This window comes from Acanthaster planci, linkage group LG16, assembly GCF_054643075.1.
Source record: "Acanthaster planci isolate LZ-2023a linkage group LG16, COTS_SCS, whole genome shotgun sequence".
NCBI lineage: Eukaryota > Metazoa > Echinodermata > Asteroidea > Valvatida > Acanthasteridae > Acanthaster > Acanthaster planci.
The window spans coordinates 4,279,541-4,307,453 of record NC_141792.1 but is presented as its reverse complement, the minus strand read 5'-3'; the positions used below and the strand labels follow the sequence as shown (position 1 = coordinate 4,307,453).

The 27,913-nt window shown below is 39.1% G+C and overlaps 2 protein-coding genes across 5 annotated transcripts in view; one reads left to right on the top strand and one right to left on the bottom strand.

Annotated features, from left to right (window-relative positions):
• Positions 1 to 200: 200 nt before the first annotated feature.
• LOC110984265 (uncharacterized) lies at positions 201 to 22,402 on the bottom strand. 4 transcript variants are annotated; one of them, XM_022244273.2, is made up of 5 exons: positions 22,257 to 22,402; positions 12,105 to 12,489; positions 11,253 to 11,537; positions 9,869 to 9,931; positions 6,630 to 6,768 (listed from the first exon to the last, which is right to left on the bottom strand). In XM_022244273.2, the coding sequence occupies exons 1-4, from the start codon at positions 22,323 to 22,325 to the stop codon at positions 9,900 to 9,902; spliced, it is 771 nt and encodes a 256-aa protein (XP_022099965.2). In that variant the 5' UTR covers positions 22,326 to 22,402; the 3' UTR covers positions 6,630 to 6,768; positions 9,869 to 9,899. The 4 variants fall into 4 exon arrangements, with proteins under 4 accessions (XP_022099963.2, XP_022099964.2, XP_087003357.1 ...); XM_022244271.2 differs by lacking the exon at positions 9,869 to 9,931 and having other exon boundaries at positions 201 to 6,768; XM_022244272.2 differs by lacking the exon at positions 9,869 to 9,931 and having other exon boundaries at positions 201 to 6,768; positions 11,253 to 11,408.
• A 147-nt stretch (positions 22,403 to 22,549) lies between these two features.
• LOC110984264 (ubiquitin carboxyl-terminal hydrolase 5-like) overlaps positions 22,550 to 27,913 on the top strand; it is a 53,930-nt gene continuing 48,566 nt past the window's right edge. Inside the window, exon 1 of the mRNA XM_022244270.2 lies at positions 22,550 to 22,707. Within this exon, the coding sequence (XP_022099962.2) occupies positions 22,606 to 22,707 (102 nt within the window). The 5' untranslated portion in view covers positions 22,550 to 22,605. The remainder of the gene's footprint in view (positions 22,708 to 27,913) is intronic.

The window sequence follows — 27,913 nt, the reverse complement described above, 5'->3', positions numbered from 1 at the left end:
TCCTTTTTAACCTTTTTTAGAGAATTGCAAAAAGAAGTAATTTGAATTCTACAGGGTGGTATCGTCTTAATTTTATAACACCTGACATCACCAAAGCTTGATGGAAAGCAGTTTTGGTGAATGTAGAAAAGACATTTTAGTGATAGCATCCTCATTATCAAGACAAAATAATTACCAATAAAGAGAGTTTTCGATGCTAATTACTGTAAGATATCTCCCTGTTTATTTCTTTTGCAGTTTCATGAAAATATATACATGTATGTACCACCATAAAAACAAAAGTGTACACGTTGTCCAATACAAAAATGGTTTACGAATAAACAAAATCTGTACCTCACCATCTTTTACCTGTATCTCCCAAATCGAAGAAGTACTGTATCCATAACAATGCATGACGTGACAGCTGGCTTGGTTAGACTTGTATGTGCTTGCCAATGTAAAATCGAGTTCTTACTTTTTGTCCACAATAACGTCGGTGTAAATCATGGGTTAGAAAAATTCCACAATAACATAATTACAAATGCGTGTACGCATGTTTCTTCTCCTTGTCAAAGCTCTTTACATACGGTGTACCATTTATTTTTAGGCACATCGTCGTCTTCAGAACATTTGTTTTACGGAAACTATGGGTGGTTTCGAAACCTACAAATATGAAGGAAACGTGTGAGGGACGAATACAAAGCTTATAAGTTCGAGATCCTGACCTTTTGATCTCTGCACATAAATCATGCTGGAATCTCCTCGTAGAGAGACGCTGCTACATGTGCTATCAAAATGTCAAGCTTTCAAACTTTTAAGATTCAGAAACCATTCTCAGTGCAGAGAACAGGACAGATGATCAAAACTAAGGGCAGAAATGAATCTTTCTAATCTAAAATTAAACATTTCAGATTTATAACCCCAAAGACAGTGGAATTATTTCAGCGATTTCCTTTTTTGAACTGGAATGCATTTCGGAGGTCTCCACTGACTCCTTCCGAACCCTCTTTAATTTAATGCAGACAACTTCGAACAGGTTTTACAAGTTACATGTACCTATGTTCTTACGTCCCCCCAAATAACAGCAATACCAGTTAAATGGGAATCTTCTCTGAAATTGCCTTCCCTAATTACACGGCACATTATGAATCTAAAATTTGAAAAGGCATAAATATTTACCAACATACTACAATGTCAACTTCAGAGCCGTACATGTACATTCAAGTACATGACTCATGTACATGTATACATGTACAGAAAGCAGGACAAGAAACACTCAGTTTCTGCTAACACTGCCAAGTACATACATGCACATACACATAAGAAGTGTATCATGGCTGAAGTAAACAAATAATTATACAAGTTTAATTTGTGCATAGTGTTTAGTGTTCCAATTTTGCATGAACAACAAATATATGTGATACAATTTACAGGATACAAAAATCTCAGAGGATTCCAAAAATATAGAACAAATTTTTAATTACACCAGAACCATTAATTATGCACTGGGAAGTACAAATGTTACTTGTGTTTTTTTTCACAAGTACAATATTCTTTCCATCTCTGGAAATACTGGCTCTGAGGAAGAATTTTGGTCCAAGAGCTCAATATTTCATCCTGCAATGCCCTACATGTAGTTAGCAGGAGATTGTTACCAATGTTCCTTATAAACTCAGCATGGAATGTTTCAACAGTTAACATGAACAAATAGTCAGGATCCAAAATGGCAGTCGGAATCGTGTACATATATGTGGAAAGCAACATTCAAGTAAGTCACAATGCACACTAACATAGGATGGGTGACTTATGCTGATTTCAATTATGATGTAAAGTTGTCCAACAAAAGTAAAACGTCTTTGTATATTCTTCAGCAGGCAGTGAGGGAAAAATCATTTCTATGACAGTGGATATCATCAGACATTAAAAACCTCCTCCTGATGTCAGTAAAATTGATCTCACTCTATGGAAGATGTGGACACCCTAACAGTCCTCAACCCTCCAATTTCAATATGATTTTACATATACCCTAAGAGGTGAGGGTCAACGAAATATATTTCCCATACAGACAAGACATTTCTAAAGCACATTTTCACTGAGCATAAAAACTGAGACAAATTTAATACAAAATCATAGCACCTGCACAATGTGTGTTAGACCGATTCTGGCCAATAAAAATGCACCTGATGTGTTGTCTTCATATCATGCATAAAGTTTAATTTTCTGATTTTTAAAATGACAATAAGCACATTCTTCCACAGATTCTCAGAGAACATGATACATATGTTTACCTTAAAAACAAAAGTTTGTATGTCCAGGCCCTCTTGAAAAATGAAATACACACTTATGAAATATATATGAAATAATGGAAGGAAATTTCAATCAAATTAGCATTATATACACTTGGCTCTTATTTTCCAAAAACTGTGCTATGAATGAGGACTGTAGGTGTGGAACGACCAGTTATTTAATAAAACTGTTACATGTACATACTGTACGTATGTCAGTAGACTGACATTTTAGTGCAGTGTTTCATTGTAAAGATTGCAACTTATCAAATCCTCAAAAACTTAACAATTTAATTTTCACAGAGTTGAAAAGAAATTGAAAAAGCCCCCCCCCCCCGAGTTAGATTGTTCCTGTTCTTTCATGGTAACTGTGTCACATTATTAGTTACAAACTTTAAATATTCACTGTAAGGGCACAGCATTGAGCATTCCAAGTGGGGAATCAACAAACAATTTTGACTAAATCCAGCTTCTTTTGGAAGTTCTGTATCATGATATTTCAAGATATGCACAAAAGTGCTTGTGCTTGATGCCATATGTATGTGTAGGTTAGCAGTGTTGTACCACACCAGCACAACTATTAACTTGTGTGTTGATGCTGTGCATCGAAAATGTGAAGTTTCTATGCATGAGGATCTCCCATGGAATGCGTTAAAAAGGTGCTTAAGTTCCCTTGATTACTTCCTGCATGTATCTTTATTATGAGAAACTTGCTGACTGTATGGTACATGAAATATGCACTGTACATACATGTACATGTAGTACTCATAAAGACTGGTATCTGGTCGAAAATCAGATTGGGTTATACATGTACATTACATGTGCATCACACTTGCAGAAACATGTTCTATAGGGCTCCAAACAAGTGAGAGCTACATGTACATGTACAATGCACAGAAATGAAAATCTCTGAAATATCCCATAGGGCTTGCTGATGACAAATATGGATCAATCTACCGGTACACTGTGTATAGCGAGATCTCGTACTGGATGGACAGAGCTGTCAAACCTTTACAAAGTCATTTCAGAGAGCAACAAATGTAGTTCATCTCATGAAATCTATAGATTTTCTGAGGCTGATTTCCCCCTTTGTCATTGTGTAAAAGTAACATCAAATCACTGCTGTTGTAATGCTGACACATGAAACCACGCCTCCTATTTTCATACCATCCTATGGTCTTGTCTTTCCAGCATGCATGATACACAAAAACACAGCAAGGTTTTAAAGACACAGTCCATCATTTATCAGATGTGCATTATGCTCGTTTGAGACATTACTTACATGTACATATGTAAAATCTACAGAAGGGTATCTAAGAACAAACCTTATTAAGTTTCAGCTTAGTCAATACTGTATATGTATGTATATCCCAAGGAAACCAATACATGTATTCAAGGATTTCAAAATTTCTGATCTAAAATGCTCAGTCATGTTTTGAATACCATCTAAATTCGGCAGGAGACACACATCCTCGCCTTCAGTAAAATGCAGCTACATGTATGCCATGTCAAGCACTGAACTGACAATTTATACATGTAGTACCTGGACATATATGTCATGCCACCACTTGTGTGTGCTTCTAATAGAGGCAATTTTCCAAAAATGTGTGTATAGGCACATCCTTGAAAGGGCCTTCGTGGATATCTTCTTCAAATGACAGCTTGTTAGAAAGACTAATTTCACAGGCAGTATCGTTCAATAACCACTTCCAACCAAGTACGGTTTTCAACAATAATTTCATCTGTAACTTTTGGACAGCTGCAAATGATGGACTGTACCTTTAGATCTGCACTGGTTGGCAGCTCTGAATGATCATCCCAACATCAATTTAAGTCTGAGCTACGTACATGACGTACTGTACATATTATTAACATTAAAGATGATCTCTGTTTATTTACTTCAGTGCTTGCTCAATTTGTTTCAGGCTTCTGAACTTCTTTGGGACAACTTGCCCCAACAGACTGAAGCAGTCAACAATAAGAGAATCAAGTCCTCATCCAGTACATGTGGGCACAATTTCAGTCCCTATGCTTTCTGCACGTATACAGCGCATTCTTTTAAAATGATAACTTTCTGATCTGGTTCCTTCATAAAAAAGCTTTTCAAAATCAGCTAAAGCAGTCAGTTTCAGTTGAAGTATGACACAACATCTGAGCCATGTTAGTACTGAAACTACATGTAGTTTTGGGGGGAGGGAGAGGCCAAACTCATGCACAAGAAACATGTAGCTATTTTGCCCTACATTTAGAGCTGCCTCTCTTTCAAAATCTAGTAGTTACCTACACTGACCAAACTCTGTCCTGATCAATCTTCACACAACACACAGTCCTGCTTGAACTGTGTGAGCTCGAAGAATGCACACTGGTAAAATCATAGGGTGAGGGGGAAGTTAAATGTATGAGGCCATATGGAGAAAGTCAATTGCATATGTTGCTTGTAAGCCGAACATCTTTGGCTGGCCAGTCTATCGCTTCTCCAAGGACTTCATGTTTTGGATGAGTCTTGGCAGAGACAACAATCCAGAACTTAGAACATTATGACAAACGGGGAGAGGGAAGATACATGTAGATGTAGGTTTTTCAAGTGACGTAACGTGACAGGCAAAGGTACTGTACATGTATTTCACGAACCATACCATGTCTGTGGAGGTGCGTACATAATCAAATCTGTGTGTTTCTATTGACAGTTTCATGTGCATCAGAATGTTCGAAGGCACATGTTTCTATGCACATGTAAATTGAAAGCTGACCGGTTACAAATCACTGACTGAAAATCCTTACACACACAATCGAGTGTGTATTTGCCTGCAACTGGGGACCCCCTATTGTTCCTCTTTTGTTCGTACTTTAACTGTTTTAGAAGACCACCCATATGTTTTGTACACAGTTGTCAATCGGGGACCCTCTGTCAATCGGGGACCTTATTGTCCTCTATTGTTCAGGGTCCCCAATTGAAAGGAGAAACAAACTCTCACACACAACTTAAAATGGCAACTGGAAGAAGCGTGCTTTGTCCACTTCGTTCAAGTTGAATCATCCACTGCATTTCAACATTTTTGCTACCATCACCTTGTGAAAAGAAAGTTCCAGTGCAAATGGCTAGAAATACATCTTCATGAAAGTGTATTAAATATAACCAATTGCCATGCCAAAAACATTCTGAGGGAAGGGTCACTATTTACACAGAAATTTGTATGTGTACATGCATTTCAATGTAAAACAACAACCAAAAAAGACTATGTGCTTTCGTTTCCTTCTTTAAAAGGGCAAATACAAGTATTTTAAAATTGATGTTTGTCAGAGATGCCACAGGGTCTATTCAATAAAAGGAACTGGTTTAATTGTGGCAAATAACGTCAAAGCATATGACCAAGCATAGTGAGCATAACAACCGGGGTTCTCTTCTCTTACAGCCATGTCTGGTTGCACTTACTTTCCACCTTTGATTCCATGTGTTTTAAGTTGTCCGTTCTTTCTAAAATTTTCAGTTTTTCGATATTTTTTACTCTAAACTGTGCACTATTACATTACAGATATCCACGGACAGCTTGTCCTGCGAAACACAAGTGCACGACCATGATATACTGTAGTTGGTTCAAGGCTTGTTATATACATGTGCAATATTCCTTTTCATAAAATCAATGTGATTTGGAATCACTGACATGGTAGTCTTGAATTCAAGGCTGTGTGATAAATGTTCTCTGCACGCTAGCCACCCGCACACAGTGCACGGTAGAGTACACATGAAATTGACTCACACGAGGTGGATGTTCAGTTACATGTAACCACACCTTGCAGTACTTGGTATGCCTTGTGCTGCTGAAATCTCGGTCATTTTGACAATCATAAAGGCATGCAGGTGCAGGTAGTGCACGCTGCTTCGCATGCAAGCTTGGCAACCTTGTTTTTAAGGCTACTAAAACGGCAGAGCTACATGTACACATGTGAGCACGTGAATGCAGTGCACGACCGTCACTGAACACAAGACCCACAGGTGAAAGTAAACACATTACCATTTGTGCTTTGTTTTCCGGCTGTTTGTTTTGAGTCGGAAGGGAAAAAAGGAAAAACCGAATTTCAGGGGAGGGGGGGTCTGTAAAAAAATGGACATCCGGATAAAACCGCAAAAGAGGCGTCTCTGGGTTATGTTGGCGCAGCCATGCAGTATATGTACACATACATGGAGACATCTAACTGATCAAAACACAGAAACAGTGCAAAACTGTAAAATCCTCGCATAAACAGGAGTACTAGAAATTCTCCTTGTCAATCATGGGCTCATACTTCCCAACAAGTCGGGTGGGTGTGCCACTAGCCTGTGTCCTTCGAGATCCAACTTTGCTGTATGTGATCACATCATTTCCCATGAGCAGCCGGGCAGCAGGGTCATCCCTTTCTAGGTTGCGAGTAGACAAGGGGGAACGAGGGGGTACTGAGTGGGTTCCATTGATCTTGGCTTTGATTGATTTTGTCAAACTGGGTCTCCTGGATTTTTTGGATGGTCCTGCAAACAAGATGACAGAAAATACAAGTCCTCAGTATTTGCTTAAGCATTTCTTTTAATACCGTATTTTGCCTATTAATACATGTAACTAACTTCAGCTAATCTGAACCTGCTAAATTTTTACACAATTACACAGTGAAGAATAAGATCCCATTTATGGTGTTCTCTACCAGTAAACCAGGTTCACATTGCAACAGTTATTGCTCAATGTAAAGGGCATCATACAGGTACACGTACATGTAGGCCGTTCAAGAACATTGGTGACGCTCTATACACTGCTTCTCACACACTGAATATGTTCGAAGTGCCATGATGTAGGTGACTTCAGGTGCTTTGTTCTCAAATGACCTTGCCTTTATCACATACATGTAGGGTTGGCCCATTTGAACAGGCATGACAGGTGTACAGTGTAACTACATGAATGTACATGTACACAGGGAAGCTTTAACTTTAGACACACATGGCATACCCTTCACTGTAATTGAGTGGCGCACGTGTGCTTTCCACAATGGTACTGTTACCATGGCCGAATCTGAATTACAAGGCTAAGGCTGGGAATAGTGGCAGCCACTTGGCAAGTATATGCAGCCATTTTATTTGGATCCATGTGTAAATGACTGCATATTGAGCTCTGGGTAACACTGCTGGCCATGTAAAACTTTGAAAATTCCAGATGTACATGTACATGTACGTGTAAAATGTTTATACATGTACATGTATGGCAAGGAGAACTCCACTACCACTTTCTATCAGTGCTTTTATGTTCAAGTACATGTACATTTACTCGTACACAAACAGGAACATGTACATACATGTACATGTACATGTATGCTGCACAGTGTGCAAAAGTATTCAACTCACAGTGGAATGTTAAACAACTGGAATTTGGTTGTACATGTATTTACTGCTCACCCTTTGCGCTTCATGTGCATGTAAATGTGGTCCACTCCAGTCAGAACAAAATTCCCAACCCAATAATAGTATAGTACATGTACATGTATTTGTTTACATTAACCCTAACACTCCTCAATCCTTCACCTGTTGGAGGATTGAGGAATGTTAGGGTTAAGATTTCACAAAGTGCTGACTTTTCCCATTCTGCACATGTGTGCACCTGTACACACAGGTACACTGTATGAGCTGTTATGTACTTGTACAGGTACATACATGTATACTCTAGATGTACATGTACTGTGCGCATGCCAGTAGTGATGCTGATTTTTTTTTTCATGTACATGTACATGTACCGGTACAGTACATGTATATACATGTACATGTAGTACTCACACCCACATGTACATGTACTTGTACATGTATCTGTACATGTAATTGTGGGAGATGTACATGTACACATGTCATGCACATTCATCTTATCACCTCAGATTTTCCAGATTTGTCTTTAAGATGTCATTAGGTGTCAAATTACAAGCAAATTACAAACTTGAAAATTTGAATTTTTGGAAATATGTCTAAAACACATTTTTAGTTGATGCATGGCAAAATCTGCAGAGCCTACATGTACATGTACCGGTACATGTACTTAAGTATTGGCAGACACAATTGACTTCATGCAGACAATGACAATTCAAGCTGAGGAAACTGTCAGATTGGAAGTTACAATGAAAAGACGGTCTTGGCTGTTTAAAAAACTGCAAGGCAATCCACCATGAGAGATAGAATTTTGACTTGCCCATCAACCAATAGAAAAAATACATGTACTGCAGGTTCCCAGTTTAACTAGTACATGTAGGTCTTGGTTGCAGGAATTCTTTGCGGTAAGCATGCATACATGTACATATACACTGCATGTGCATGTAGTCATCAGGATGTTCTGTACACATGGTACATGTACATCAAAGTAACTTGTACATGTACCCTATTCGTCAAGATGGCCGTAAAGGACTTGAGAATTTTGCAATGCAACAGTGACCGACTTACATGTACTGGTACAATGTGCATGTACCAGTATCACCAGTCAACAGGCAGGTCATAAGAATAAGTGCATGTGCAAGTGCTACATGTACGTGTACATGTATGAGGCAATCACGTTTTAGTAATCAGCTGGCTTGTCAGGGTACGGTACATTACCAAAGTTGTTACATGTAGCATGCATGCCTGGGACCCTCCCCAGCCCCACCTGACATCACGCTGCCATGCGACTAATCAAAAGTAGCTGCTAGGGCAACCATCTCCAACACTGTATTCCACTACCCTAAAGAGAACTCATTTTCTCCAAGGAATGAAAAACCACTGGCTCCGCTCCAAAAAATCACTCTCTTGTCAAATGCATCCAGTACATGTACAGTAACAACATGTACAGTACATGTACATACATGTACACCCTGACGATACACTGCCTAGGTACCGGTACATGTACATGTACGTGTAAATTGAAGATAAAATTGTGGCCACATACATGTACATGTACCATTTGATACAAAACACTTCGCTGGTGGGTTTTTTACATGTACATGTGTAGCTTCTTTCACACTGATGAAACCTTAACCCCTCCCCAAACCCCAAGAATTTCAACTTCAATAGTCTTTTATCATGTTTATTACAACACTAATACAACTACTAAATTAAACTACATGTACATGTACAATAGACTGCCCATCTAATCATCTAGTTATTCATTGCATAAACATTTCCCCTAGTATTTTTTATTCCACTACGTCACCAAAACCTTTTGTTACTGAAATTATTTATTGTTGGGGTTTGTACATAAGAAGGGCATGTTGGGTCATGAGAACATGAACCATTCAGTCCAGACCTCTGACGTTCAGAAATGTCTGTTCTTACTAGTTCTTTGTCTTAACCTACATGTACATGTAATGTACATGTACCTCAGACAAATAACAGTGAGTCAACTGTGCATACAGGCTGTACAAGGGTACATGTACATGTACCGTACTCGGAATGACCGTAAGGATACATGTAAATATCATCTTCTTATGCCATGTTTTATGTTTTATGAATAGCCAACACCTGAACACTGTGCAACTGGTTTTGTAAGTGCCACTGACCAAAATGTCTCAATCAATAAGCAACCTCAAATTGAAAGAACCCATCTTTTAGTGACAGACAAACAACAACAGACCTTATGACAGGTCACATGATGCATACACAAGTCACGCTGGGTCCTCAGCCAAAACACTGGGACCTAGAAAGGAGTAACAAAGCGACACAAACACAAGACACTAGCATCAAATGTGCAACAGTGCTGAAACCCACATGTATGCCTGCAGGTGAGGTAAAATGTACAATGTACATACATACGTGTAAACATGAATACCACTATCTGAGTGCAGTGTGCACCCTGGACTGTTGGACCAAAGTGAGTACATTTTGTAACTAAGGATAACACACATCATGTACATTTTCAAGTGCTGGTGAACCACACATCACATAACACCTGCATGTACATGTAAGTTCTGATCATGGTCTGCCACTTAACAGATGTTAACATGCCAATTAAAATCTTAAGTACATGTACTAGCTTCTGGCCAGTGTCTCCACAACAGCAGATAAACACTAAAAAACAATCAAACAAACACAACATGCATGGTTTGCCAGTTTTGTTAATTTGTATTTTTTTCTTTGCAGTGTTGTTTCAGAGGACAAATTGTGTGAGCAAAAAAATCTTCACAACCATCAATTCTTGATTCTCAGTAATTCATCAGCACTGCTGTAAAAAGGAAAAGGTGATACCACGTACACGATAGAACTAGTGCAGCACGAACTGACAAAACCAAAAAGATGTGCTTACTTTTGAAAATCAACCAAAAAGCTACACGTACAAACACACAAATGTATTTTTAAATTTCACTATTTCAAAATTTTACACTAAACCATGTAAACAGAACTAATTTGATTTAAATCAAGGTACTGTACTTACAAGATTTACCACCAGCGTAATACATGTATTTCAGACTGACTCTCCTAAAGGTAAGTCTGAAAAACCGATTTAATTTCCAAGTGTTAGACAAGCACTTTATAGGCAGCTTGTAAGTAGCAACCACGATTACATTTTTTTGTTTTCATACAATCAGGCCATTGGGACTCTAATATTTTGAGTTTTGAAGTGTCATCCTTCCTACATGTACATGTACCTGGCTATGCAGGTGTACATACAGGTGGAAGTCGGTGATACTGTACATATACATGTACATGTATGGGACTTGATTGTGTAAAAACAGCAGCAGGACTTGTCAACATAGACGTACATGTATGGGGTCCCATTTAAAGTACTGGCCTTACTGTTTAAGAGACACCTAAAGTTTTGCGACAAGTTAAACAAATTCTACGTGGATTCTTATTCTTAGCATTAAAGAACAGTATGAAAAAATTATGACCAAGAACATTCTTGTACAGGTAGTGTTGGTGCTATATGTTTGCATGTCAGTAATGTCAGTGATGTTAAGTTACAAGTAACAAAAAACTAAGGGTGATTGGCTTGAGTAAGTGGCAAATGCACACCATACCTTTGTCCGATGCAATAAGTCCAATCTTCTGGCAGTCATCTGCTTCACTGGGTAAACTACATGTATCTGGGGCCATTCCATCATGGCAATCTTGCCCAATGTCTCTGGATGGATTCTTTGTCACTGATGCAAGGTTAGCTGCTTCTAGCTCTTCACCTGTGTGAGATTGGTAGTCAATCAGGTGAGCTGTGTCACTGCTATTGTTGTTGGAGACATTCTGCATGTCATCACTGTCTTCCTCCGCTATACTGTCGTGTTTGCTGGCTGACGGCATTTCATATTTATCTGTGCAGTGATTTCAGAGCATTAGCGTGTGAAACTCATGGGTGATTAAATTATGTGGTACAGTATCATATTACTATGCTTTACTGGATTTGAAAAACTGTTTTTAATACATGTACATGTATCATAGAATATGTTCAAAAGGAGGGAAGGACGGCAGAAATGGAGGGCCTCTTGTTGGCCATTATGGTCTGCACATAGTCATGTCTGGATGGGCTTTTTGAATTATTCATAACCTTGGTAAGATATACACTGTACATGTAACTTGATCTGTGTCTTATGCAAGAGTGAGCACATGCACATGTACACCTGTTGTATGTGGCATGTGCACATTGAATACAACTTGTTGGAAGCACAGTAAAAATGATGTCTAGTAAGTTTTGCCCCACTTCTCTCTGTCACCAGTCTAAGATGCTTGTATGCCAATGATATCCACAGCAGTTTCTGTTGAAATTACAAAGGGCACGTACATGAATACAGTGAACGTGTATGTGAACACAAAACCCATAACAGTTCTCTACATACCGGTACATACATGCACTTTCTGTTACATGCAAGTCTCATACTTACCTGGCTGACATTCTTTATGCACTGGTGTTCGTGGCACATTGATGGTGGGTGACCTGGGGTCAGGGTAAGTAAAGGGACAGGGGGTTCTCGAAACACCCTCAGTGGGCGACCTTGGATCGGTGTCATCAGGAATAGGTGTCCGTGCAATCTTCGCTGTTGGTGATCGTGGGTCCTCAAAGCTGTCGTCTACCTCTCCTGGCTTCGGAACAACGATCGGAGTCCGCTGGACTCCATCGGTGGGCGAGCGTGGATCCCTGAGCTTCATAAGACGGCGTTGGCTAAGGGGTGTGTGATTGGCATTGTCTTCATCTGTTGTTTTGTCTTGCAGCTGGGCTTTGTCATGCTGAGCCTTGCTTTCCGTTGTTCCCATTGTATCATGAACTGCCTGCATGCACACGGAATTTACAATAAAAGACACATGCCTATCTGTTTTATTTCCATTATGCTACCAAACAAAAGACATGTGAATATAATATGGACATTAAAATGTTCACACCTTCAAGGGACCCCCCCAACCAAACCCTCCATTCCACAGTCACCATAAAACCTGGTATCCACAAGTCTCTACCATGTGTCTACAGGAAAACCACAGTCACACTAGCTTTCATCACTAACTGCAGGTATCCAATACACCTGATACAGGTGTTGTACAATAGTATGCCTCCAAGTGTTTGCAATGCGTTAATCATTCACGGTGTGTGAAATCCATCGACCCAATGTGCGTTTGGGAAGGGTCAACAGATTTCGCGCCATGTGATTGGTCAACGCATTGCAAACTCTTGGAGACGCACTACTGTCAATCGCCCATATTCCGTTCTGTCCATTTTATTTCCTGAAACTATACATACATACATACATACATACATACATACATACATACATACATACATACGGTAAGTTGTACAATCCAACACAATTCAGAAATGCAAACACCAGCCCTTTTCCAACGATTATTTGCCAATAACTTTTTTTGTCTTAAATCTGTGTAAACTATCTTTTGAGGAATTTCCTGACGTCTATATGCAGCTTGTGAATGAATCAATGACAAGAACCAGTCACACTGCACGTACATGTAGATGTACGTTGGAAGTGATACAATGCCTATACATGTACATGTACACGTAATTACACATAAAGATTACAGCTTATGGGGTAACTGACACTTGCAAGATAGGCAAAAATCTTCATGAATATGTGAACAAAAATGCACGTTAATATCTGTGACTGACAATACTGTGACAGAAATTTGCATTAGATAGTCCCAACACTCTTAATAATGCTAGACTGATAATTTTGTCAACAGCAGCAGTATTAATCATGTAACTGTTCATGTTACGCTCAAGGAATAATGAAGATGATTTTAAGATGATTAAATACATGTACATGTGTGTATTAATAACAGCTTGGTGTGGAAGCAGATTACACTGCACATTTAATACATTTTACAATGCTAAATCATCCAAGTACACATGTACCAGTACATGTACATGTACGTTGAGTGTATTCCCAAAGCAGGGTTGCCCCTTCTATCAATCCTATGCTCCCTCTCAAGAACATGGCTACTGGCTGCAATGTACATGTACTGTGCACGCTCATGTACATGCACATGCATGTACCGGTACATGTATTTGTTCTTAAACTGGGATTCTAGCCCATCGATCCAGATGGACACTTAACAAAGTACATGGTGTACATGTACATGTGCGTGTATCAATGTACATGTGACTGTTCTTCATAACGTGGACCTCCTGACCTCCAGATTTCATTTTCTAAAACTTCTGAAAGAGTGACTTTGATCATGTAAAATACAAATTAGCACCTTCAGATTTATAAAAATGATTATTTGGGGATAATTAGGCATACTGTGTACATGTACATTTGGTTGGCTACCAATGAAAATCAAATGGAGTTGAATTAATTTGCAGTTTTACGTCAAAGTGCTTGCACCAGTGGACTTGATTTCAACAATTCTCTCGATAACCAAGGAGAATTTAGTATTTTTCAACTGATGTATTTTAAAGCACCTACACTTAAATAACTTTACCAAAATATAAGCCATGAAAAAAAGAGCACAAAATTGATGGAAAATGATGAGAAAGGTTTGGCTCTCTTCATTCTGTTATCGTTTATAATCACTCTCACTATTCCAGCATACATGTATATCTGCCTGGTCTTATACATGTACATTTGTGTACCTTTCAACCACTGAAAATAATCTTTCAGTTTGGCTGCATCAAAAATGTATACATAATGAGTACAATAGGTTCGTTCTGAACGTCATATTGGACAGAATTTTGATGACATTCAAAAATCTTGACAAAAACGAGTGACGTTTGAGAATGCCGAAAATGCTGTCACATGTAGAGCTTGAAAATTCCATGCGCGATGTTCATTTTGCCGTTTATTTTGGAGATATCCCTGCCGAAAATTACTTGTACATTGTACCGGTACATGTACCATCATGAATTGAATTTTATGTCTCGGACATCATTTTCTTTCAAATGTCATTCAGTATGACAGATTTTCTTTCAAGAAACCTTAGTCCAAAGAGAAAAATCCCAGAGTGTCACCATTTCGTGGAGGGCTCATGAATATCAAATGAAAAAGAGGGTGCAGTATCTGGGTTAATGTCAAAGGTCAAACAGGCCAAGATGCAGCGAAATGTTTCTTTAACGGCACTACAAGATTATGACAGAAGCTGCAAAATCGCCACTATCAATATTTTGGATTGCGGTTTTCGGAAACATACGTAAAGAAAATGTGATCGGTCCAGTCGTAAAATGATGATGGTTTGGCGGTGCTTTTTTGCACTTTTTAAAGCTTGTGTTGGACATACATGTAGATTTGGATTTCATTCGCTCATTTAATAATTACTGAGTTGCAGAATTCTATTGGCAAGGCTGGGGACAAAATCCTTGGAAATCTAATAATTGCATCCAGATGTTGAGATTAAGTTCTAGCCTGCAAATGTTTCAACATTAAAGCAGTATCATATCTGTGATTAACGATAATGTTCCTATAACAATAATGTTCCTATTGACCAATTCACATTTGATTACATTAAATAGGCACTTGACAACAAATGAAATTATTAAACAATTATGGCGACATGATAAAGAAGACCATTTCAAAGCTGTAAGTTGGTCGGAGTATGACATTTCACCAATTCAGTCCATATTTTGAGGAACCTGCCATGTAAACATACATGTACATGTACAAGTAGTGTACACTGTACATGTACATTGCTTCTTCTAATAGGAATGACCGTTTGCAGATGAATTCATCTTAACAAATGTCAGAAACTTGTACATTGACCCAACAACTTCTGCTTGGAGTTTGACATGATACGTGTACATGTTACTTACATGTACACGAAGACCAAGCATTACTTGAACTGCGCTTCATTTACACCTACATGTACATGTACATGTGTGTGTAATATTAAATTCATAGTTATTTTGTAAAATTAGACTGTTGGAGTTGTTTTAAACACACAAATAAATTAAATATCATTAGATTAACAAAAAGTTTAAAAAGAAATATTTCATGTTTTTAAATGCAATTGGTGGCAATTTACATGTACCTGTACATGTAAATGTAGTGACAATTTCTTGTAATTGGTCCTGAACATTTTTTTTAATTTCTAGAAACTTCAAACTAATATCCTAGTAATTTTGAAAAAGATATTTGAGAAAAAGCATTTTCAAATGTCCACCCTTGTGTCACACTTTCATCAGTGTTCATGGAATTACCCACACGTACCTACTGTACATGTATGGCACCAGTGAGGGGGTCTTAACCACCAAACAGACTGACAGAGAAGACAAACGAGTCAGCAAAGTTGACAGGAAGTGGTTTTACTTTCCTGTTTCCTCCACATGTACATGTACTGTACATGTACATCACCAGAGAATGCTATTAATGTAATGTACATGTACATGTGAAGTTGTAAGTGGAGCCAGGATAAGTACACGGAGCAAGATACCTACATGTACATGTACAATGTGTACATGTACATGTATGTATGTACAGGTTCTATGTACCTGATGCATAAAGTTTGAAAGGCAACTTTGCTCAGGAATAGAATTTGTCATGAAACTGTAGATGTCTGCGTGGGAATAAAAGGAAATTTCTTCTTGTAATCATTATTCATCAAATTTGCACAAGTTCGTACAGCAGTAGAGTTCTGCTATTCAGTCAGCTCCTACACTTACATCCATGTACATGTCATGTATGTATGTACATACCAGTATGCATGGAGAGGAGTACTCCTGAAACAAGGTGCTTGGGACTTTTAACAGATTACCTTTTATAACAGTATTATCAACACTTTAAAAAAGAAAAGAAAAGCAAAGACTAAAGAAAGAAATTTCATTATTAAATATGACTTACCGGTATGCATACATGTACATGTATCGTTATACGTACTACATGTACACATACACCCTGTATGTGCTTTTTTAAAACTGTGTTCAACTGTACAAGTCACTTTTCATGTGACACCTGCCGAACAAGTCTATGACTTGGCTATGAAGCTTTCAAGTTCAGAAAGTGATTCCAATGAAGGCCTCCACAACGGTCCAGAGGGAAAACCGTAGTAAGTCCCTATTCTATGCATTTGTGACCAATCACATGGGTCTGTACACAGGCAATTCCGTGAAAAAGTGTCCGTTGCCCCAAAATTTCAACTTGATGTCCGACAAATAAATTTGATACTATTTGAAAGAGTGATGTCTAGACGATTCAAATCATATTTTGTTTCCAGTTTTTGTTTGTATTTCAAATTTACCATTGTTATGAAAATTTGTGTTTAAAATTATAAAATTACAATTTCTAAGCCTATTTCACGCACTTCTTTTCACCTACTTTCAAATTATAAGACAAGATATTAATTTGTTTTTAGGTTGTGAATAATTTTGCATAGGGTTTACCTTCTTGAAAAAAAGAAGTGTTATTGTCAGGTTTTTCCTCATTTCCATGGCAACGCTCTTTTAAAATGTGCCATTTTGCCCTAATGGCATTGTAATATCCATGACGTTATACATGAGCATCATGGACATTACACTTTGTACGCCACGGATATTACAAAAATTTATGTCATGGACATTACACATCATGCTTACAGCCTTAAAACTCCCTCTTGAGACAACGGAACAGTCTGTTTATGCAAATGAGAGTAAGTAAGGTGTCATTTAATAGGACCTCATTTGGATGAAAAAAACTAGATTAGCCAGGGATTGAAGCTGTTTTGCAACACACAATCAACCATACTTTTGTGAGCACATGGCATTTTAGAATAGCCAAACCTGCATTCTGAACACAGTGTCACAAAGGCCCCAACTTTCAGGTACATGTAAGCTTGCTTTTTTGTGAAGTTTGTTAATTAATGCTTGTATGGTGACTGCTGGAATAAAATGTGTTAGTACTTGTGCAAAATGATCTAATTTGTAAATTTTGACTTACATGTAATATTTAACAGCAAAAGCCCATGATTGGGCCTTGGCCTACATGTAGGCTAGTACCCTGCTTACTCTTTTTGCTACATGTAAATTGTATACTGCCAACAATGAAAAACACTGCAGAATCATTTATTAATTAATTGCCTCATTCTTATTTCAGAATGGCAAAAACTCAGTGTCAGAGACAAAAAAGAACAGGGACAAAATAAGAAACTGCCCTGCAAAAAAACAGAGAGTTCAAAGAGAAAGATGCGTGAAGGAAAAGCAAGAAAGGAGCAAAAGTTGACCCCAGCTAAAATCATGGAAGAGAGAGCAAACAATCGACAGCGTACTGTGCCATGTTTAGAGTCGTATAATGGTGGGTCAGGTGTGGCCTAACTTTGATGGTCGTTGTGCCATATTTATGGTGGGTCAGGTGTGGCCTAATTACACATATGATGGTCTGCATCTGGTGAGCTATACTTGTAGCAGGGTCTGGTGTGACCAGAATATTAACACAGTCTCATGGGCCGTGTTTAGGGTGGGCCTGGTGTGCCCTATTTCATGGCTGGGTCTGGTGTACCCGAGGAATATACAATTTTGTTGCCAGTTTGTCCAAAAAACTTCTGGTACATGTATCTGGCAATCTTTGGAAAAGTTCTTGGAAACAAAACAAAGCTGTGGCCAGAAGACAACGTGAAGTGTGTGTGCGCGCGGTGATTTATATTAGTCTGAAAATAAATGCTACATGTAAAAAAGAACAGGGTACTTGTGGGTTTTTACATGTAAGTTTCACTGGTACATGTACATATTGTATACACATATTGTGTACAATTGTCAAAATTGAAGACCTCAAAATGATTCAAGTTAGTTTGCTAAAACACTCAATACAAATTTGCAACTACATGTATAAAGATTACCATCTTTCTTTGCTTTTATGGCAGGCTCTACAAAATAGTCATTAGGTAACAATTCACTTGGGGTGTTCTATTTCCTGAAGATAACGGTAACAGATTAAACTTCAGTCATGACTGATATCTGGAATAAATGGGCATGAAACTCTTTGCTTCAGAGTACTGCTGTTTCTTTAATACCCCACTTCAAGCAATGATGACAGCATCTGATGGTTAATATAAATAATTAAAATACTGGTTAACATGAATAATTATTTCAGTAGTATCAAACAAGATCACAGTTCTCTATGGAACACCAATGGCCATGCCAGTCCTTTATCTACAGTAGATCAGAGTTGAATAATTTCAGGGGTTCAGATAATGTGCATGTTGGCGTATACACATGTACGCTTGCCGACTTGGAAATTTAGTCAAAATACAGAGTGTAAAACCTCATGCAGAACGTACATGTACGTGCAGTGATTTCTACTATAGAAAAAGTACATGTACCATAGTTTCTGTATTTTTCATGTTTCGTCAATTTCATGTCCATGTACGCCCAGCCCAACAGAGTAACGTTCATAGCAGACGTTACTGAAACCGATTTGTTCATGTTTGTCAGTGTACAGCTTTTCCCGCTGCTCCATGCACAACCCTGTTAAATTCAGAAAATCCTGAATTGATGGGAAAGACCTGAGGTAAAATGTGTTGTACATGTACAATGTACACTGCAATGGGCTACTGCACACGCGTTGTGTGCATGGATCGTTTTGTGTGCGAAAACGTGGTCAAGACTCACCGAAGACACAATCCGGTAAAATTTATTTCTAGCTTGCGGGAATAAATGTGCATTGTACAGTCATGACAGTACTCTCTCTTGAAGAAGAGTACATGTGCTGTACTCTGAGCACAGACGTGGGTATTGTCCATGTACTCATGGCTTGAAGAGAATTATCTAAACCCCTGTAATTGTCAACCACGTAATCAACTTGTAAAATTAGTTTTACAGTATAAGCAAAATAAAACTAGAGAGGAGACCTTTTCAATGTCATTTCCTGCAATATTTTAACCAAATCAGACATAAACTTCAGAAAATATAATGCTTTGAAAGATCAACCTTCCATGTCATGTGACTTGTCATCTGATAACGTCATTATGATTTCAATTTTTATCTGCAACACTTTCCTTTCTACAAGTACATGTAGCTACATGTATCTGCAAAGTTTCAACCAAATCGGACATGCACTTCAGAAGATAAGGAGATTTGAAGTTTGCACCTTTAGCCTCTTGCTGCTAGGGAACCCCGAAATGGGACAAAAGACTCTACTCGGAACACAAGACCTGCTGCTGGGAACTGCCATCATTTTTCGGCTTGCTTTTTTCGAAGGTAATCCCTCACTGTTTCTAAACAGTATACCACCAGACTACTGTTTTGGGCACAGCACCCGTGGATTAGCACCGCCGACAAAAGGGCTCCAGGGTCCCATTGATGAGCGACATAGCGCTGCTGTATGCTAATCCAGCCGAGTTTGAAAAGATGCCACTCGCTTTCACTGGGGACAAAGGAAATAGCAACATCTCACAATTCTGGGCTCTGTTTACAGGGCGGAGGGCCTGGATGAAATATTCAGGAGTCAGTGAAGGTTACATGTACCTGTCAGCTAGAGAAGCTACCAAACAGTCATTTATGTGTGTGTAAACGTCCATTAAATGAAATGAATTTTTGAAGAATTTTGAAAACTGAAAATCTTGAAAATCACCCTGTACATGTACTGTACATGTGCATTGCATTCTTAAAAGCACCCGGCAGCATGTGGTTAATGTCATGTCACATGACCTCTGATGATGTCACAGTTGCTGTACACCCTCTTGGGTTGATGGACTAAATATGCTCCTCATACAAAGTCAGTCAGATCATGGAGCTATTAAACACATGGTCAGATGGATGAGTGCTTACATGTACATCAGTGATCTTTGAAAAATGTACACAAAACCTGTGGAAAAAACTGCACCTTTTAATTCATGTCACATGATTTGCGTTTGAATTGAACATTTTTACCAAATGTTACTTGATATTTTCACTCTAGGGTATACACTGGAATGCTGTTAATAACAAGGTCCTTGGGCCTTCAGAAATTACTTTGTGTTTTAGCTAGTGAGCCTTGTGTTATCACGGCCCATTTTTTCAAGCATGGCCTGGCAGTGCAAATCAAGCCGTGCACCAGTTAATGTGAGTCTTGCGTTATCTAGATTCAAAAAAAGAGAAAATAAAATCTGAGCTAAAATTCAGTCTTTTCCCCTGCTTTTTCGCAGCCCCATCAACCATGACCAACATACATGTACATGTAGAAACTACACTGCATGAAAGCACATATACACTGGGACTACGGTTCGGCCGTTTGGTTCAAACGTTAATGTATCAACGGCGGTAGGCGGGTTCCCTTACTTACAAATAATGAACCCCAGCACCGTATCTATGAACTTGTAACAAAATAAATACAGACTTGGACTCTACAAATAAACTTTTTTAACATTTGGACATGGTCGGGCAGAGAGTAGAATCCAAGGACATGAAGCAGATGTACCTTTTATAGGCTTTCCATCCCATTAATTCATTTCACTCAATATAAGGGACCTGGCAACTATACTGTCACACACATTAATGACAACCATGCGCTGCACGTTAACATTAGACATGTTAGAAGTTATTATTAGGCCTATCATTAATTATTTCTGGTAATGACACCAAGGGTTCCTGAAAAGTGCCCTAGGCAGCGTATACATGTATGGGATTTCAGGATGTCCGACAACTCAACTATTTGCCAACTCGACTTCAGACAACTCGACTGGTTGCCACGTACATGTACATGTAGTTCATTAGGACAACTCGACTTTGACAGAGAGACAACTCGACCAGTGAGATCTCTACGCATAATAGTTGTTTTCCTATGTGCAATGTCCAATATCAAAATACTCAATAATCCCAATACATGTAGGTGATTTTTTGTTTTTAATTCAGGCCGAAGAGATCATGATCGTTAATCGGTGTTATTCACTCTCATATCAGTGTAGTTTATTAAAAAAACTTATTTGTGCCAGCGCGTTTTGGAACAGTTCTCCATCTGTAAAAAAAAGTATTCAGTATAACTTTTAAAGTGGGACAAATCAACAACTATGAGTAAATTGCCAGCTACAGAAATATGCCCACGCCTTTACTGGATTTAATACCCTCTCCCCTTGACACGGAACTGCCTGGAGTCCCTTTATCAAATTTTGTGAACACCCGTATGTCGCCTATTTTAAGTCCACCTGTTAACACACAATACATGCTAAAAAGTGGCCAGGATTTGTACAAATCATGAATTTTAGCTTTCCCATACTAGCCGTAGTAGACTCAGCTTGTGTGCAGGTAAATGGCCAACTAGTGTCACCAACGCAGGCCACAGCCTCGCCCGGCGCCGGGCCTGACATGATGTGTACATGTACTCAGCCTGGAGATCAGTGGTACTCAGTGGTGGCTGAAGACTTTCTACGCCTTGTGGCCTGCACAGGATAGGCCTACAGCTATCCATGTGTAGCCCAGCCATGTCGGCAAGTTCGGTAGGCCTACAGTGCTACATCAAAGTACATGTACACTGTACATGTAAATTTGTAATAGGCCCCTACTACGTACTAGGCCTAGGCCAACCAACTTTATTTCCATTCAAATCCCTACTACCGTGCTGTTGACAGTCTATCTTGTAACTAAAAAGAACTGCATGTACAAGTGCAGTACTTCAGCATTAGATTTTGCGTATTTTGTGTCGGATCCTGGTACTTACACAAACCACTTGACTTTGTCTCGCGCCAGCAACTGTGGAATATGCACGAACGAAACATACACAGTACATGTACAGCTATCTGTAGCTGTACACATAGCAAAGATAATATAGCGCCGCTCGCGCAGCTAGCTTTGGCACGTAAGGCCTGTAACTTACGTTTGCCGTTGTGTATGTACGGTTGTGCCTTGTTTCGAAAAAATTCTAGCCATTCATGAGCATTGTATTACACCCTCTTGTCAAACTTCTGAACAAAAGCCGCTTGTGATTGGCCAACTTCCATGGCTTAATCAAGTTGGCCAACAAGTGGTTCTCGCTATTCAGCGGGATTTTGCGCGAGTTGAAAAGCAAGATGGCAGCGCTCATATTGCACGAATTCATGAATGACGTTCGAGTTCCACTTGGTGGAGACAAAATCTATAAAGATGAATGTGCCTTTTCATTTGACAACCCTGTGAGTTTTTATTAAAAGTCTTACAAGAAAATGATTAAGTTCACAGGTTTTTGTCCAAGTACTTGACCTGTTTTCACAGATTTAGCTTGATGCCATTTTCCGGACATGCTGCGTACAAATGATGTACGATCATGATCATGTGGCTCTACCGAGTGGAGCGTTAGTATTCTTCGTTTTCGATTTTGGACTGGACTAGTGCGACGATCCTGTCCAAAACCGAAAAAAGGAATACTAACCCTCCACTTAAAGCTATGCTGCGTCGGGACATCTGCGTTTTTACAATCACTTCACCCCATTTCCACATTGCCCATGTTTAATATGCTATAGTCATGCATGCATGTACTTCGTAGTCCTAGTCCTGCAGTTGGGCTGGCCCATCTATTGTTGACCAATCCCTGTACAAAAATTCCTCTACCTTCTCCAACTTTATACAGTACACTCCATTACATAATTCATCTTGCATGTCTTGTAGGCCTAGGTCTACATCTTGTTGCACATGTACATTTAGGGAGAACTGAAAACTGCACGATCTGTGCTTCACCTCTGGCATTACCCCCAGAAATGTGGGTTCTGGGGGTACTCTGGCATGTCTGGCGATCAGTTGATTCTGGTGAATAAATACATGCACTTGGGGCCTACCTCATACGGTCGAAAATAGGCCATGTCTATACATTGAACAGTTTCTTCGCAAGTTGTCTGAAGTGGAACCTCTGACTTGGCTGGGTACCCAAACTGTTGACATTTTATTTGTTGCATACGCCTCTGTTAAACTTTTAAAAAAAGGAAGGATTTTGGTGGGACGAAGTGGAAATGGGGCGATGTTTTGGGATGGGGGCATGTGGGGATAGGACAAAGTGGTGAGTGGGTATTGTAAGTCCGAAGCCTCATAGATCCGACACCTCAAAAGTCCAAATTTGTGGACTTATGAGGGGTCAGAATAATGAGGTGTCGGATTTATGGGTAATTTTTTTTCAGCCTCATACTGTAGTTCTAACCTCAAAGGTCCAACGCCCCATAAATTTGACGTCAGACCAACGAGGTGTTTGACCTAATATGAGGCATCAGTGAGATTGATTCTAAAACATGGAGGAATGTGGGCCCGCGTGACGTGTCACCCACAATGATATTTTGCTGAATATGAAAAGCCTTTTTTTCGACTGTAACACTTTTGAGATCTCAAAAATGATTGTATGTGTCATACATGCAAATAGTACACCATATATGCACCAGGAACCAGTCTTGTTCCCAGCGCCGTCTTCATACATGTATGCTCGTAATGAGTGTCAACTGTCAAATCAAACATCAGACTTTCGAGGCGTCAGATTTTTTGAGGCATTGAATCTATACCACGGGCTGAAAAAAAACCATTAGAACTTTTAAACACATTTGTCTGACTTATGAGGCGTCAAACCTACATGTATGAGGCGTTGGACCTATGAGGCGACGGACTTATGGACTTGTTTAAACACTTTTTTTGGACTTTTTTATGACTTATGAGGCGTCGGAATTATGAGGCGTCAGACTTACGACATGTACGAGCTGACCCCAAAGTGGTTAGGGGTGAAGTGAGTGGTACTCATATCTTCAAAAGGTTTTGTCATGCTTGTTCATTACTCTGCCCAGTCTGCCACCACTCCGTGTGACTTTGCTCCACCCCAACTACATGTGTAGCATCAGTCCCAACTATACATGTACATGTAGTTGGGTGGGCTTAACTATATTGTACAGCCAGGTGTACATGTGCCATAGGCTACCAGTAATGAAGTGTTGGACTACATGTACCTGTAAATGTTTCATATACCAGTCTGTTTTTTGTACATGTACATGTATTGTACGGTTTAATTAGCTGCTTCGGCTGCACTGCCGAAGCAGGTACATGTATTGTTTTCGTTAATTTCTATTTATTTTTTTTTCCTTTTTCAGATACTTTTTCGTGACAGGGGACTTTGATAGTTTCGTTTATCTGATTGATTTCAAACTTCGCAGACCTTTAGATATTCATGTCAGGAAGGTCCTAGAAGAAAATAGGCATGATGACGTCGTCACGTGATTTATTTTTGAATTTTGATTATTTAATTTTTTGCCATGTGTTTTGTACACGTTTTTCAACTGCCAGAATTGCATGGCCAAAGCCACTCCACAAAATGAAAATTGGTCTAAGCAAAGACCATACAGCATAGATGGTCCTGGAAGAATTACGTCACTTTGACATGAATTGATTTATTATTTAATTTTGAAAATTTAATTTTTCCCATTGACTTTGTACACTTTTTGAAACCCAAGCATACAAGTGCCGCTTTGCTTCGGCGTTTGCGCATGTCCTTACTTTGTGCAATCAGCTGTTCTGTTTTTCCGGTACTGAACTTCGACTCCGTCTCAGGCTTCAACCGTTTTTTTTACTAGATGACTTTGAAGCTGTAAGCAAAGTAATCAGTGTAAGACTGTCATAGAACTCCAAATAGAAAGGTAAAAATTACATGAATCCACTGTAATTTAAACGCTTCAGGCCCCCAATTGGGGATTGGTTTTGGGAACGAAACTTGAGCGGAGACGAAGTTGGATATTGGAAAACGGCCGTAATCTGGCCAATCGGTGGATGCGTTGACGTGAAAGTGTTGCCGCATACACTTACAGCATGATTTCTTTGTACATTTACATATAATTTGGCTTGAAAGTTGTGAAAGATATCGAGGGAAATGAACTTGAAGATCTTATGTCAGGCCTTAACCAGCTGCTTAAAGCATTTCGTCCATGCACGTATCCCCATTTGCGCGGTCACATCCCAACAGGCAACACATCGGGAGGATATTTTCAACGTGCACTTGGTTTTCTCCGACACGCACACACACACAATGACCGTGAGCATGGGTGTACCCAACGAGGGCTAGCGACTCCATATGCAATCACACGTATACATGTACAACGAGCACTCGCATGGTATAGTGCGGTGGGCAGCTGGGTTTGGAAGCTGGATGGATATGGATGAGGTGCTGCAACTGGTTTTGGAAGGCAGTTAGTATTAAGAAACATTCTCAATTGCAAGTTCTTGTCTGCACTTTGTGTGCCCTGTCGCTTTGGACAGTGAGGTTAGGGGAAACAGAACTTACTTAAATTAGCTCTAATTATGCGATGTTTTCAGCATTCACAAAAGCCTTTTATTTTGTGTTCCCATCTCTTCTTAAGTATGTCTGGAAATCTTCCGGGCAAAAAAACCCCTTTTTTTAAACACAATAGTAAAATCTCCTAAAGCACATGCAAATGCAGTTTTTCCCTTAAATTTTAATGTGGCATAAATAAAGAGTAGGACACTTGAGCATTCAACTCTGATAATTCTTCAACCTCTAGACCAGGTTTCATGTTCAATGTTTTCAATATATTTTGCAACATACACTTAAATTCCACATTCATAGTCTGTGCACTCGCAGATTTGTCCATTTCAAATTCAGTAACCAATAAGGAGTTGTAGGAAGGAATTGGATTTTGAAGGAATTGTGTGAAACTGATATTTGTGTTGCTTTTCTTCCCATCTTTGAAATCGACATTTCTTAGTTTGTGTATACCAATAGCCCTCGAAGGGGAACAGTTTTAGACTTAAATTGACCTGATGTGATGATGATGTCATTGCGTGATAAGTCGTGTGACCTTAAAGGGCCGTCTTTAAAGCACTATATCTCGCGAATTACATGTACATGTCCGATTGGGTTGAAATTTTGTGTATAACTTGAAAAGGAAAGGTTTTAGTGACGTGATCATGTGATAAATCCGTGACCTTACAGGGGCACTGTTTTAAGCACTGTATCTTGCGAATTACGTCTGCAATTTGTTTGAAATGTTGTGTGTAGTTTGAGAGGGAAGGGTTTCAGACCCAGATTGGCCTGATGTGACCAAAATGTCATCAGACAACAAGTCAAATGACATTAAAGGGGCACTCTTTAAAGTACTGTATCTCGCAACGGACATGTCCCATTCGGTTGAAACTTTGCCGATGGCTGGAAAGGGAAGAATTCATGGTGGAAATTTCATTTCGTCTGATGGTTGTACCATTATATCACAGTCCTGTTACATTAACACAGGGATTTGAAATATTCTACCGACCAATGTTTGTACTGTATCGTTTATGTGAACTTCTCCTTACACTCTTGTGCATACTTGGAGAACTTTGTCACCGGTTTTCACATTTTAGATCAATACAACCAGGGCCGAAGCAGCTGTGCTTGTCCACAAACACATTTCTACCGGTAGTTTACATTTTGATGCTTTGCCAGACAGTGAGAGTACCCAGACTTGCCTGGACAAGCTTGTGTATTACACTGTTTGTGCTAGAAACTTGTTTGAAATAACCTACACGTACGTGTAATGTACCTGTGTGCATGTTTCCAATACCAAAGTTACATGTGTAATGGTGCTTTGGGGTACTAGAACAACAAAAAGTACCTTACATTTGTTGTCCTTGTAAATTAATTATTTCTTGAATTTACTCACAAAGGAAGGACTTCTAAGGTACACTATAATTTGTCACAAAGTTTATTATTTCACATGGACATACCCGGTAAGAGAAATCAGGTCGAAACATAAACCCACGACAGATTGTGTACCGGTAGTTCAAATGGGGGCATTTCAATGCCGACTCGCATTTTGTCCATTCTGAAACTTTTATTGCCATACATGTGCTCAGATGTAGCAGTTGAAAATTCCATGCCCTCATTGTGTACAGCTCCCTACTCACATTTGCTGTAAAATAACACTCAAAAAATGGTTTCAATAGATAATGAGGCTTTAACCCTAACCCACAAGGGCCTTTTTACTACCGCACATCCTCATACCTCCAAAATCCTCCAATTGCCCAACTGCAAAACTGCATTCATTCTCAATCCTCCAAAATCTGCCATTTTATGGCTTGCATGGACAAAAAGAAAAGTACCTACATGTAAATCCTCAATCTTCCAAAATCCTCCATGCTTCAATCACCATTCATCCCCAATCCTCGGAAATCCTCCAAATACCACCCGGAGGATTTTGGAGGATTGAGGTGGGTTAGGGTTAATGACATACACACTGTTAATGTTAATTACAGTGTGACTCGCGTTAGAAAGAATGGAAAGCAGTAAAATTTGCTTAAGTTTAAATCAAATTTCTCCCCAGACTACTGGTATAAATCTGAGAAAACAGTAGATAGTTTTCAGAGAATCACAACACCCCAGCATTT

What these genes read in the sequence shown, in the direction of transcription:
- LOC110984265 (XM_022244271.2), bottom strand. Translation starts at nt 22,325, where the DNA reads ATGTACTGTGTATGTTTCGTTCGTGCATATTCCACAGTTGCTGGCGCG. An exon ending in GACAAAGTCAAGTGGTTTGT is followed by an intron (nt 12,490 to 22,256) that starts GTAAGTACCAGG and finishes GTGTGCATGCAG; the next exon opens with GCAGTTCATGATACAATGGG. An exon ending in GCATAAAGAATGTCAGCCAG is followed by an intron (nt 11,538 to 12,104) that starts GTAAGTATGAGA and finishes ATCACTGCACAG; the next exon opens with ATAAATATGAAATGCCGTCA.